This window comes from Stomoxys calcitrans, chromosome 3 (assembly GCF_963082655.1).
Source record: "Stomoxys calcitrans chromosome 3, idStoCalc2.1, whole genome shotgun sequence".
NCBI lineage: Eukaryota > Metazoa > Arthropoda > Insecta > Diptera > Muscidae > Stomoxys > Stomoxys calcitrans.
This window is the reverse complement of record NC_081554.1, coordinates 62,764,424-62,779,488: the sequence shown is the minus strand read 5'-3', so window position 1 is coordinate 62,779,488 and position 15,065 is coordinate 62,764,424. Positions and strand designations below refer to the sequence as shown.

Here is a 15,065-nt window from a genome sequence, read left to right as displayed (position 1 = left end):
GCAAGAATTGATACCCATTTTCGGGACCAATTTTCTGGGGGTCTACCCCTTTCCCAAAATACCCCACAAACAGCAATTTTTTAGTGAACATTGCTATATGGGGGTCAAATAAAAGTGTTTGGGAGTAGAATACGAATTTGATATCTAAATGTTGGGCCATGTATTTAGGGCATCACCCCTTCCTTAAAACCATCCCCAAAGGGTAAATAATTTGGATCATGCCAATATGTGGCTCAAATGAAAGATATTTGAGATTAGAAAACGAATTTGATAACCTATTTTGGGGCCATGTGTAAACTCCTCTTAAGCCAATGGCAATATGGGGTTTAAATAAATGGTATTTGAGAGAAGAGCACGATGCTGATATTTTTTCAGGGCCAAGTATCTTTGGGGACCACCTTTCCCCCGAAAACACCCCTCAATCAGACATCATGAGAATATCGGGCTGAAATGAAGTATTTTAAGAATGAAGTACACCTTACATCCAAACTTAAATTCGTAGACCAATAGAGATGATATGGGACTCAGATATAGACACTTATATTGTTAAACTGTTAGTCAAGCGATATACCATTTTCGTTGCATGGTATTTCACAAAAAGATCTTTAATTGTCGAAAAAAAATGTTCCATATAAAGTAAAAGAAGGCGCAGCGGAGCGGGCCCGGGTCAGCTAGTTTCATATATAAGAAGCTGTTCATATATATTGGTTGCCCAAAAAGTAATTGCGGATTTTTTAAAAGAAAGTAAATGCATTTTTAATAAAACTTAGAATGAACTTTAATCAAATATACTTTTTTTACACTTTTTTTCTAAAGCAAGCTAATAGTAACAGCTGATAACTGACAGAAGAAAGAATGCAATTACAGAGTCACAAGCTGTGAAAAAATTTGTCAACGCCGACTATATGAAAAATCCGCAATTACTTTTTGGGCAACCCAATACATATGAACAGCATTCGTCCTTTAGCCAAAAAACCCAATGTGCAAATTTTATGGCAATAGGATAATTTACATGACCATCACCCCACAACCTAGACTGACGGAACAAAAATCCCTATACAAAGTCGATCTTAACACTAAAACAAAAATCTTGGCCCTTGCCTTCACATCGATATAACACCCTCTAAACGAATCAGCGGCAGCATTGATGCTCCTTTTTGCCCTCTGATTTCATTGCTTACCACATTGCCTTATATTTGCATGTACATATTCTTCAATATTCTTTTTAGCCCGCCTGTATCGTCTACGCCCCACTGTTAATTAGTGTATATAATGCCATAGTTTGAATTAGGCAAATATGTGGTAAGCGCATGTTTACCCCAATTATCACCATAATTAATACATTTAAGACATCCTTAATATCATTCATATGCGTTTATTTGACAAAATAATTGCATGTTCTTTGTACGAAAATGTCCCTAATTAGCATTAAGCCGTAAAGGATACTTGGCGCCCACATAAAGCTATTCATAAAGCTGTGTTTGTTGCCTGCAACATCGCCGCCGCAGCAATCGCTAGTTGTTATCACTGTGAGCAAGTGTGTCTTATTTGTGTCCTTAAATACCTAGACCATGGAATTACTGCAATGGAATGTTTTCTCCCTCCTTGTGTGATTTTTTTTTTCTCGTAGTCATTCATCACCGTTTCATGGTTTGCGTTTTTTTTTTCCTTGTGTGCTATGATGGCAAAGCCATAAGGATGCAGCGATAAAGTGTAATGCGTGTTTTTGTAATGCCATTTATAGAGTATCCTTGATGTTTACAGTTACTTGTTACTTTGTCAAATGTTACAGTTCCTTGTACATGTTTGTTTTCTTTTGCTTCTTTTTTTTTTTCTTCTCTCCTCTTCTCTTTTCATGTAAACCATGTAGGATGCTGTTTTGTGACATACTACACGCGTAAGGCTGCTCTGAGGGCTCAGGATGCCCTGCACAACATCCGAACCTTGGATGGGGTAAGTAGACTCAAGACACTTTTCTTTCTCCTGCAATTCCTTTTATACATTTGGAGGGAAAACCAACACAAATTGAAATATCTTCTAAGAATAAGAAAAACAACAAACCGTACCAAAGTGAAGCTTAAGCTGCATTTGTCCATGTATGTATGTATGTATTTATGTGTGTGTTCATGTATATGTGAATGTTTTTCATGTTGTTTCCCATGTTCTATTTTCAAGTATTCCATATTTTTTCTAATTTGTATCTGTAAATGCTGTCAATTGATGTAGCAGTCGAAGCAAAAGAGTAAAAAAAAACTCTTTCAATGTCTAACTCTATGGCGTTCATTAGCTTTTGATACAGGCATTCTCACATATGCATTATCACACATACACATATACATATACATACATGCATGAATGCATAAAGGATTAAAAATATGAACTAACACTGGGAGCAATTTTAATTAGGGATTTTCTAGGAGAATTTTAGTAGAAACGCATATGAAAGTTTCCTTGGAGAAGAACATAAGCCAGTTGAAAAGCTGATCCAATTTATGACTCCTGCCGTTGTATAGGTGTCCACAGAAGTGATTAAACGGTGATTAACTAATTCTACTCTATATATCTAAATTATCTCTCTTTGCTTTCCAACGGAAGCCACAGATGATGGAACTAAAATCTTAAAGCTATCCTGTATTCAACCTGCAGAATGTTTAGGATAAATTCAATCCGTATTTTCATATATTATCGGCCATATCACCAGTAAATAAAGTCCATTGCGTGGCTACTTTGGCGTATTTTTTTTTTTTCACAGAATAAAACGGAGAAAACACCGGTGGAAAAGTCTCTACAATGGAGATAATTCGTTTTTCTGGTGCTGTAAAAAGGTATAAAGTTTGGCTGGGCCAAACTTACGATACCCACCACCTCGGATATCTAATATAAAACAAGTAAAAGCGTGCTAAGTTCGGCCGGGCCGAATCTTATATACCCTCCACCATGGATCGCATTTGTCGAGTTCTTTTCCCGTCATCTCTTCTTAGGCAAAAAAAAGGATATAAGAAACGATTTGCTCTGCTATTAGAGCGATATTAAGATATGGTCCGGTTTAGACCACAATTAAATTATGTTTATGTTGGAGACCTGTGTAAAATGTCAGCCAATTCGAATAAGAATTGCGCTCTTTGTGGGCTCAAGAAGTAAATTAGAGAGATCGATTTATATGGGAGCTGTACCGGGCTATAGACCGATTCAGACCATAATAAACACGTGTGTTAATGGTCATGAGAAAATCCGTCGTAAAAAATTTGAGACAAATCGAATAATAATTGCGACCTCTAGAGGCTCAAGAAGTCAAGACCCAAGATCGGTTTATATGGCAGCTATATCAGGTTATAGACCGATTTGAACCATACTTGGCACAGTTTTTGGGTATCATAACAAAACACGTCGTGCAAAATTTCATTCCAATCGGATAAGAATTGCGCACTCTAGAGGCTCAAGAGTCAAGACCCCAGATCGGTTTATATGGCAGCTATATCAGGTTATGAACCGATTTGAACCATACTTGGCACAGTTGTTGGATATAATAACAAAACACGTCCTGCAAAATTTCTTTCCAATCGGATAAGAATTGCGACCTCTAGAGGCTCAAGAAGTCAAGACCCAAGATCGGTTTATATGGCAGCTATATCAGGTTATGGACCGATTTCAACCATACTTGGCACAGTTGTTGGATATCATAACAAAACACGTCCTGCAAAATTTCATCCCAATCGAATAAGAATTGCGACCTCTAGAGGCTCAAGAAGTCAAGACCCAAGATCGGTTTATATGGCAGCTATATCAAAACATGGACCGGGACCGATATGGCCCATTTACAATACCAACCGACCTACACTAATAAGAAGTATTTGTGCAAAATTTCAAGCGGCTAGCTTTACTCCTTCGGAAGTTAGCGTGCTTTCGACAGACAGACGGACGGACGGACGGACAGACGGACGGACATGGCTAGATCGACATAAAATTTCACTACGATCAAGAATATACATATGTACTTTATGGGGTCTCAGACGAATATTTCGAGTAGTTACAATCAGAATGACGAAATTAGTATACCCCCCATCTTATGGTGGAGGGTATAAAAATGCAAATTTTGCCCATGAACATTCCAGTAAGGAACAGGGACAAAATTCTTCAAGTTTAAGCTCACTGATAAGGGACCTCCTTTTTATAGCTGAGTCCGAACGGCGTGCCGCAGTGCGACACCTCTTTGGAGAGAAGTTTTACATGGCATAATACCTCACAAATGTTGCCAGCATTAGGAGGGGAAAGCCACCGCTGAAAATGTTTTCTGACGGTCTCGCCAGGTTTCGAACCAAGGCGTTCAGCGTCATAGGTGGATATGCTAACATCTGCGCTACGGTGGACTCCCAACTAACATAAAGTATGTCTGCAATATTTCAAGCGCGTGGCAGGAAGTTAGTGTGCATTCGACAGACAGACGGACGGAGTTGGCTAGATCCAATTAAAATGGCATGACGATCTAGAATATATGTACCTTATGTGGTCTAAGACGCAATCCGATTACTGGCTTAGATTAATATATGTACCCTATTTTCAACCTATCCTAGCCTAGACGCATATTTCAAGGTGTTACAAACAGAATGACGAAATTAGTATACTCCCATCCTACGGTGGAGGTAGCTTTATCTGGCTGCTTAATTTTTTGATATCTAAAGGGGGTTCGGACCCTCCCCCTTATCATAAAACTACTACCCGAAAATAAAAGTGTACCGATCAGAACAATATGGGACTCAAATGATAGGTATTCAGGAGTAGAGTACGAATTTCGTATTAAAAATTGGTACCAATTAAAAAGGGGTTCACCCCAACCTCAAAACACCCTAAAAGAGGTTTATTGGACGAGCATGGCAAAATGGAACTCAAATGAAAGGTATTCGGGAGTAGATTACGAATATTCAAGAGGAAGGAATAGGCTTTATAAATTGTTTATATCGGAAGGGGGCGCACCCTTCCCCGTTATTCCTAAAACACCACCCAAAATCAAAAGTGGTGCGATAAGGACAATATGGATATGAAATGAAAGGTGAATATGGACATTAAATGAATATGGGTATCAAATGAAAGGTGAAGAGTAGAATACGAATATGGTATTAAAAATTGGATCTAAGTACACAGGAAGTCGCCTTAACCCCAAAACTTCTAAAAGCAGAGAAATTGAACGTCCATATCAATATGGGGCTTAAATCAAAGGTATTCGACAGTAGATTAATTACGGGCGATGAGGACTACGCCGGTCCATTGACAAGCGGTTTAATTATGGGGCGGCCCCTGCGACTTAAGACAATAGAACAGAGAATGGAAGAGATGTGAATGGAAAACATGAACAGGTCACACCATAATGGGAAATCGAGGCGACTGTAGGAAACCGGACCGAATTTAAAATATTTTGGAGCGAATGAAGTTGCACTTGAGTTCACACTTAAGGGCTGATTTGAGGAAACTCTGAGTCCACACGTATGGCTCAATGCTTGAGGCAAAGCGGGAATGGGCGACCGATGGCCAAGAGGCCAAGTTCTCAATAAAATGGGAACCAAAAGTGAAACGATAGGAAACCTGGAAGGAAGGGAAGAGAAGGCGATTAACGCCTTCTATGAGGATGGCACAAGCCGCATCGTTTGGATATCGGGCCTACGAGACTACGAGCTCTCTTATGTAAAATCGGTGCGGCAAGTGATAGCATGTGTGGGGCATGCGGGGAAAATGAGGAGACGTTGGAACATTTCCTATGTCAATGCCCGGCTTTTGCAGCTAACAGACACCGGCACATTCCGATTCCAGACATGAACCAACTTTGGGGAGTGGTATGGAAAACAATTAAGGATTTTGTAAGTAGCACGGAATTCCTAACTTAAATTTTCTTTTTCAAGGTTACTTTTCAAACTAACCTAACCTACCCTTCTCTCAAGATGAAATTTCTATGAAATTTTCTCTCAAGACAAAATTTCTATGAAATTTTCTCTCAAAACAAAATTCCTATTCTCCTATGGGAGACATTTTTTTAAGACAAGGTTATATAAAATTTTCTTTCCAGACAAAATTACTATGCGATTTTCTCTCACGACAAAATTCCTATCTCATAGGAAAGATAAATTTTTATTCAAGAAAAAATTTCTGTGAAATTTTCTCTCAAGACAAAATTTCTGTGAAATTTTCTCTCAAGACAAAATTTCTGTGAAATTTTCTCCCAAGACAAAATTTCTGTGAAATTTTCTCCCAAAACAAAATTTCTGTGAAATTTTCTCTCAAGACAAAATTTCTGTGAAATTTTCTCTCAAGACAAAATTTCTGTGAAATTTTCTCTCAAGACAAAATTTATGAGAAATTTTCTCTCCAGACAAATTTTCTGTGAAATTTTCTCTCAATACAAAATTTCTATAAAATTTTCTCTTAAGACATAATTTTTATGAAATTTTCTCTCAAGGCAAAATTTCCATGAAATTTTCTCCCAAGACAAAATTTATATGAAATTTTCTCTCAAGACAAAATTTCTGTGAAATTTTCTCTCAAAACAAAATTTCTTTGAAATTTTCTTTCAAAACAAAATTTCAATAAAAATTCAAATTCAATAAAAATTTTCTCCCTATACAACAACAAAATGAAATTTTTTCTCTGAAACATTGCAATGTGCTATTTTTAGAATTGGCGAAGCTTTCGTTGAAGAGGAAACATTACGATATGGCTAGCCAGCACTTAATAGAAGTTCTACTTTAGGTTTTCATATTGACGGAAGCCAGTCTCATCTGTTTAGACTTTAATGCAGGTTGACTTGTTATTCAATGGGGCTGAAGATGTCTGTATTGAAATTTGCCCCAGTGTTCAACAAATTGAATACGTTTCGCCCTTCATGTTTGCATAAATGTAAATTTTATGAACTCAAATTTCTTAGAATGGGGCTTAGTTTTCCTAAAGGAAGCATGAAACGTGTGTTTATTCTTTTTTTTTCCATTACAACATGAAGTTGTCATTCTGTAATAAATTTCTTAATTAGAGTTTTGTACAAATCAAATTATAATTTGATATTTTTGGACATAAGTTCATAGATACCCAGTAAAATATTTTATTTTAATGAGAAATTATGTGAAATGTAAGCAGGGTTTAAAAACTTCCTTTTCTGTTGATTAAATATTTTATAATAATATTGGGCTCAGCTATCATGTATGAGATTGGAGTTTTTTATATTTTCAAGTTTTTTATCTGTTAGTGCGTAGATCATAAATTTTACAATTTCTGTTTGTTTCTCTTTCGAAACGAGCTAAATAATCTGAGGTTTTCCTTTGCAAATGGAAAAGGAAAGCCAGAGATCGCAACATACACCATAATGGGACGCGTTGCGTAATTTTGTTTAGAATTACTCATCAGCCGTACGTTGATAAGTTGTGCTTGTACCGAATTTATTGCGAAAACGCCTCTATGATACAAATACCACATTAACCACGCTCGACAACCCTGTTTATTAGCTGTACTTTTCCCAATGCATGTGTTTTGTGCAATGACAATGTTTTTGTCTGTACAATTTATGGTATGCACATGATTCTTTGCATCTGTTGGAAATTGTCACGGAAATTGTAAAATTTATTGATTTTCGCCCTAACTGGCAAAAACTTGGAAATTAAAAAATTCCGCAGAGTTCAGCCGGGATTCGAACCTGGGCACACGGAGCCACAGCTAGAGCCGTTGCCATTGTCTAGTGTTTGAAGCCATCAATACAACTTCCAATATATGCACAGAACCATGTGCATACCATGGGATTAGTGTAAATTGTGCAGATAAGAAATTTGCTATACACATGCTTTGGGAAAAATACAGCTAACAGGCAGGGTTGTCGGGCGTGGTTAATGTGGTATTTGTATAACAGAAGTGTTTTCGCAATAAATTCGGTACAAGCACACATACGACCCTTGAAGCCTTCACACCTAATATGGCTGATGAGTAACTCTAAACGAGGAGGAATTTATGGTGTGACACGACCCCCAAACATTTCGGCTCAAAATTGGATATCAAATTCGTTTTCTACTATCAAATACATATTATTTATCGCCATTGTAGACAAGGGAGGTTTGAAGGGAGTTTAAAGGCGGACCCTGAAGTAATATATGCCTCGTGATAGAGCACAATTTTGTTTGAGCCCCATTATGTTAAGCATTTTGAAGGAGGCTATCAAGATATTGAAGGTTACGGGTCTTGTTCAGATTGACACTAATTAATTTTTTTGCATTGGTTATCTACATTTAAAATCATATTTCAAAGCGACCTCTTGGAATATCACATTCTTAAAGATCCGCAGGTCCTTCTTTGTCCATCCCAATTCGAGGGTAAAAAGTTTACTCTACTACCGCAGACCTTTAATTTCTGTCCTATTCTATCCTGATTGGCCTTCATATATTATTTCATATATTATTTTTAATTCCTTTTTATTTTTGAGTAGGATAGGGGAAGGGGGATTGCCCTCTCACACGTCCTTTCATTTGAGTACAATATATTCTCGGTCATCCTACTTGACAGTTTGGCGTTGCATTTATTGGGAGGTCCCACCGACGCTAAGAACCAAACGACAATTTATTTGAGTATTTTATTGTCGCGATCTACTGTTCTGCGGAACGGTAGGACATGACCCAGATACTTGAATCCTTATACCAACATTAGATTCGAAATAAATTATCATGGACTTTTATCCTAAATACCCCAGATCCATATCGGTATCGGTAAGATTTTCCTGCTGTGGGGGTTTTGTGGGGTGGGGAGGGCCCTTAGAAACCAAAAAAAAAAATTATGTCATTTTTGTATTCTACTTTTGAATACCTTTTATTTGACACCCATATTGCTCAAAATGGTTAAAGTGTCCCATTGGGTGGTGTTTGGGGAGTGGGGACCTTCCGACGCTTAGAGTAACATTTTAATGCCAAGTTCGTACTCTACTCTTAAATATCTTTCATTTGATACCCATATTGCTCAAAGCGGCGAAAGTGTTCTCTTGGGGCTTTTTGTTTGAGGTGGGAGACAACCACGAAAATTAAGAGTGAAATTTAAATAACAAATTCGTACTCTACTTTTAAATACCTTTCATTTGATACCCATATTGTAAAAAATCGGTACACATGTCCGCTCGGGTGAGTTTTGGGATGGGGCGTCTCCCAGGTTATTTGACCCCAACATTTTTTAACCAATTTCGTGTTTTTGGGGTACCATAAGGTGACGTACAAAATTTCGCTTAAATCGATGCACACATCTCCGAGATCTGGCGTTTCGGGTTTTAAAAAATTTAGTACCCTATTTTCACCGTGGGCCCAAATTCTACCATCTGTGAAAATTTCATGAAAATCGGTTCAGCTGTTTTTGAGTCTATACGGAACAGACAAACAAACTAATAAACAAACAAAGCGCAACAATTTCAATTTTATATAAAAGATTTATTTGACAGTTCTAAATATAAGGAGAATCTCTCAAATAAATATGGTAATATATAGTTTTATGAATACCGATGTTAGCATCTGAACGTTTAAAACAATGAAATTGAATGTATTTGACACAAATCTCCGACTTTTTACTAACTTTTATTTCATAGCTTCCACGTCTGGCAACACAGATTTTTTTCATTAGATGCTTTTAAACCTTTGCCCCTCTTTCCCACTAGCCCTTGTCTTATTTTCTCTTTTAATGTCTTCTTTACATCTGTATTGCTTTTCCATAACCCCTCTAAAGTCTTTCCCTCCAATTCCTTCTTACTCTCCTCATTCCACAAACTCACCACAAGTCAATGAACAAATTTGGTTTTTGCTATGGCTTTGATTAGTTTTTTTCGCGTGGTTAAAGCGGTCAGTCGCATATGTGAAGTGCTAGTGAAAATATGGTTAAAAAGTGAAAACACCAATAAAAACTATAAACATTTATCGATATCCTAGTCATAAAAACATTCTTTAGTGTCTCAAAATGATTTTCTTATTGATAAATAGTGCAAAAAGTGTTTTTTCAATAAAATAAATGCATTTCATTGATGTCTTGCCTTGTGGTGAATTTGTGTTGTTAAGTTTTAACTTACATTTGACAGTGGTGTTAAAGAGATGTGAGTGCAAGATCTTGGTGTGTGTAAGTCTATGCGCCGAAATGAGAGCAGAGAAATTTTGAGTAAAGACGGGAGGCTAACTGCAACAAAGAGTTGTTGTTTTTTGCTGGTGTTTTGCAAAGTTACTCGCGCACCAAAAGGGGAAGGGGAGGCTGCCTTAAGCAATGGAAAATAATTATGTATATACATGTGTATATGGTATAAGGCAGTGACTCGAATGTTTTTGGAACTGGAGGAATTAAGAGCAGGTAAGTTATGTGCAATAGATTGCAGGTATTTTTGTATGCTTTTTTATATACAAATAATGTGAGATAAGCAGATATTTTTCAAAGTATAAATCAGCAGAAATGTTTTAAACTTTTATAGGGCAATCGAAGCAAGATGCAGAAGTAACTACTTTGATTTTTAAGATTTTATTTACATTTGACAGTGGTGTTAAAGAGATATGAGTGCAAGATCTTGGTGTGCGTAAGTCTATGCGCCAAAATGAGAGCAGAGAACTTTTGTGAAAGGCGGGAGGCTAACTGCAACATAAAGTTGTTGTTTTTGTTTTTGTTGTTTGCTATTGTTTTGCAAAGTCACTCACGCACCAAAAGAGGAAGGGGAGGCTGCCTTAAAGCAAGGAAAATAATTATGTATATACATATGTATATGGTATAAGGCAGTGACTCGAATGTTTTTGGAATTGGAGGAATTAAGAGCAGGTAAGTTATGTGCAATAGATTGTAGGTATTTTTGTATACTTTTTTATATACAAATAATTTGAGATAAGCAAATATTTTCCAAAGTATAATTCAGCTGAAATGTTTTAGACTTTGATAGGGCAATCGAAGCAAGATGCAGCAGTAACTACTTTGTTTGTAGCCAACGCAATATTTATTAAAATCTTTAGCATAAATTCTTGTCTTAAGTGCCGTACCATTTTTTCATTGTGCTCAATAGTTTTGCAAAAATATTGTTTTTCCGTTAGTGTGTGCCGTTAGCCACAGCCAATGAATGAATACACGATATGCCAAGCGACTCTTTAAAGAGGCACCAGGTGCAAAGATTATGAATAATCAAAGAAAATTAAGTGAAGAGAGAACTTCAAAAGAACTGTGTATGAAGAGTGAATGTTATTTAGCTAGTTTTCAATCGATTGTGGACATTTTTATACCCTCCACCATAGGATGGGGGTATACTAATTTCGTCATTCTGTTTGTAACACTTCGAAATATGCGTCTAAGACCCCATAAAGTATATATATTCTTGATCGTCGTGACATTTTAAGTTGAACTAGCCATGTCCATCCGTCTGTCTGTCGAAAACACGCTAACTTCTGAAGGAGTAGAGTTAGCCTCTTGAAATTTTGCACCAATACTTCTTATTAGTGTAGGTCGGTTGGGATTGTAAATGGGCCAAATCGGTCTATGTTTTGATATAGCTGCCATACAAACCGATCTTGGGTCTTGACTCCTTGAGTCTCTCAAGAGGGCGCAATTCTCGTCCGATTTGACTGAAATTTCGCACATAGTGTCTTGATATCACTTCCAACAACTGTGTTAAGTATGATTGACATCGGTCTATAACTTGATATAGCTGCCATATAAACCGATCTTGGGTCTTGCCTCTAAAGGGCGCAATTCTCACCCGATTTGGCTGAAATTTTGCACTTAGTGTTTTGACATCATTTCTAACAACTGTGCGAAGTATGGTCCTAATCGGACCATAACCTGATATAGCTGCCATATAAACCCATCTTGGGTCATGACTTCTTGAGCCTCTGGAGAGCGCACTTCTCATCCGATTTGGCACAAATTTTGTACAACGGCTCCGACCATGGCCTTCAACATACGTGTGCAATATGGTCAGAATCGATCTATAGCTTGATACAGCTCCTATATAAACCGATCTTCCGATTTCACTTCTTGAGCCCCGAATCGGACTATAACTTGATATAGCTGCTCCTACGTCCTTATTCATTATACTTTGTTTGCCTAAAAACATATACTGCGCAAAGAACTCGACAGATGTGACCATGGTGGAGGGTATATAAGATTCGGCGCGGCCGAACTTATGACGCTCTTACTTCTTTGTAGCTTGTAAACTTTCAATTATTTTAACGAAATACATTTTAACTTTTTTCATAGCTTTTTATACCCACCACCGAAAAATGGGGGTATATTCATTTTGTCATTCCATTTGCAACACATCGAAATATCCATTTCCAACCCTATAAAGTATATATATTCTTGATCAGCGTAAACATCTAAGATGATCTAGCCATGTCCGCCCGTCTGTCTGTTGAAATCACGCAGTCTTTAAAAATGGAGATATGGAGCTGAAACTTTGCACAAAACCTTTTTTTGTCTATAGGCTCGTTAAGTTCGAAGATGGGCTATGTCGGCTTATATCTTGATATAGCCCCCATATAGACCGATCCGCCGATTTAGGGTCTTAGGCCCATAAAAACCACATTTATTATCCGATTTTGCTGAAATTTGGGACAGTGAGTTGTGTTAGGACCTTCGAGATCCTTTTTCAATTTGGCCCAGAATGGTCCAGGTTTGGATATAGTTGCCATATAGACCGATCTCTCGATTCAGGGTCTTGGGCCCATAAAAGGCGCATTTATAAACGGATGTTGCCCAAATTTGGGAGAGTGAGTTGTGTTAGGGCTTTCGACAACCTTTTTCAATTTGGTCAACATCGGTCCAGATTTGGATACAGCTGCCATGGAGAGTGATTTCTCAATTTAGGATCTTGGGCCCATAAAAGGAGCATTTATTTTCCGATGTTGCCGAAATTTGGGACAGCGAGTTGTGTTAGGTCATTCGATTTCTTTTTTTTAATTTGGCTTAGATTGGTTTCGATTTGATATAGCTGCTATATAGACCTATCTGTCGATTTGAGGTCTTGGCCCCATAAAAGCTGCATTTATAATCCGATTTCCCTAACACTGTGACTTATGTTAGGTTTTTCGACATGCGTGTCGTATGTATACCAAAAAGTCCAATATTTGGTTCTACAAGATTGAACAATGACTTGTACTTATTAGACCACTCAATGTCTGCTACAAAAGTTCTGCTAATAAGTTATGCATTTTTCACCGTACTATGACGAAATGCGATTATATACCCGAGGTGGTGGGTATCCAAAGTTCGGCCAGGCCGAACTAAACGCCATTATTTGTTTTCTTTTAAACTTTCAATTATTTTTACAAACCACATTTTAACTTTTTTCTTAAATGTTTTTTTTTTTTTTCGTTAATTTACGTGTGTTTTTCTACAGTTCTTATGTTCCAAGAATTTCTTAAGCGACTCTTAAGAACGAAACACCAGATTTCTAATCGTTGTTCATAGTTGCAGTTTTCATTGGGACCAATGGGTAATCAATTATTATTTCGCATCTTTGCTGTTAGCTTACAACATGAATCTCTATCTACTTAAATAACATAAGGAGAAAAAAAGTCACCATATTATATAATAAAACTATAGTTGAACTAGGTATCCCAAGTTGCCACGAAAAGTTGACTTTAAGACTCTTCGACCTTTTCAAACTAGCAAATGTCGATTTTTCGACTTATTGTTGCAAAACTTCGACTTTTCGTCTTATTGTTGCAAAAAGACGACGTTTCGACTTTATCGAAGTCGAATTTTGCAAAAAGTAGCCATTTCGACTTTTATTCAATAAATTCCGAAATTCGTTTGGTGTGTATTGCTGTCTCTGGCTTTCCTTTTCCATTTGCCAAGAAAATCTTCGATCATTGAGCTCGTCTCGAAAGAGAAACAATCAAAAATTCTGAATTTTAATGATCTTCGCCCTAACAGGCAAAAAACTTTAAAATAAAACATTTTCATTGATGTACATACATACATTCTCTATTATTTGTTCATCCCATTGAAAGTACTTTAGCAGAGTTGGGCAAAGTGTTGGTGTTGGTTGTCAACATATGTTTTGGGCACATATGTTGCGCTTAACTATGTTTATAAACTTTTCAAAGTGTTTTGTTGAGAGATATGTTGCTTTGCTTTGTAATTGTTTTTGTAAAGAGAAATGTTGCAAAGAGAATGCTTTAGCCAAACGTCTACATAGAACATAGAAAAATAACAAAGGAATTTAATTTCTCTCAAAATTTTGTCAACAAAGAGGATGGCAATAACAGAAATTTTTTTGCTCTCACAATTGGACGTTTAAGAAATTAAAAAACTCAAATTTACATCAAAAAACAAAAAAAAATGCAGAAAGAAAGAAACACATATTGGAAGCTACGATTCCCGAACCTTATATACGTGCAATACGCCATAGTTTCCTTAAAGGGAAAGAAAATAATGAATATTTAGAAAGTGCAAACTACGCAAATTGCGGTATTTTCTTAGTTAACTCTCATTTTTCTTTATTCACAAAGTCTCGAATAAAGATATCCACTTGAAATTTTGCAAAGATTTTTCTTATTAATTTGTACGCAATTGGGAATTGGATAAGGGCCAAACCGGTTCAGAGTTGGATTTAGTTCCAACATTAATTGGTCCTTAGACTTGACTTCATGGTCCTCTCGAAGCACATTTATTATCCGGTTTAGCTGAAATTTTGCATCTATTGCTTTTCAAGACTTCCAACATCCATGGTAAATATGGTCTAAATCAGCCTTTAACATGATATAACTTCCGTATTAACCGATCTTCCGGTATGAGACCTTGAGCCCCTGAAAACCGCAATTGTTGTCAGATTTGGTTGAAAATTTTTACGTTTAAGTTTTTTTTTTTTACTTCCAATACCGTGGTGGGTAAGGTCTATATCCGTCTATATAGACCTTACCCACCACGGTCTCGACTTGATATCTTGAGTCTCTGTTGCTGAAATTGTTATCCGATAGGGGTGAAATTTTGAACTCAGTGTTCTGTTAAGACTTCCAACAACTGTGCAATGTATTGGTTGAAATCGGTCTATAACCTGATGTAGCTCTCATATAAACCGATATCCCGATCGAATGGAGCGCCTG

The 15,065-nt window shown here is 36.9% G+C and overlaps 1 protein-coding gene across 5 annotated transcripts in view; it reads left to right on the top strand.

Annotated features, from left to right (window-relative positions):
• LOC106088092 (CUGBP Elav-like family member 2) overlaps positions 1–15,065 on the top strand; it is a 596,808-nt gene that overhangs the window by 105,279 nt on the left and 476,464 nt on the right. For 4 of the 5 annotated variants that reach the window (XM_059364556.1, XM_059364555.1, XM_059364554.1 and 1 more), the window contains exon 3: positions 1,871–1,953. The exons of the other annotated variant lie outside the window; for it this stretch is intronic. In XM_059364556.1, coding sequence (XP_059220539.1) covers positions 1,871–1,953 — 83 coding nt within the window. The remainder of the gene's footprint in view (positions 1–1,870; positions 1,954–15,065) is intronic. 5 annotated transcript variants of the gene reach the window in all.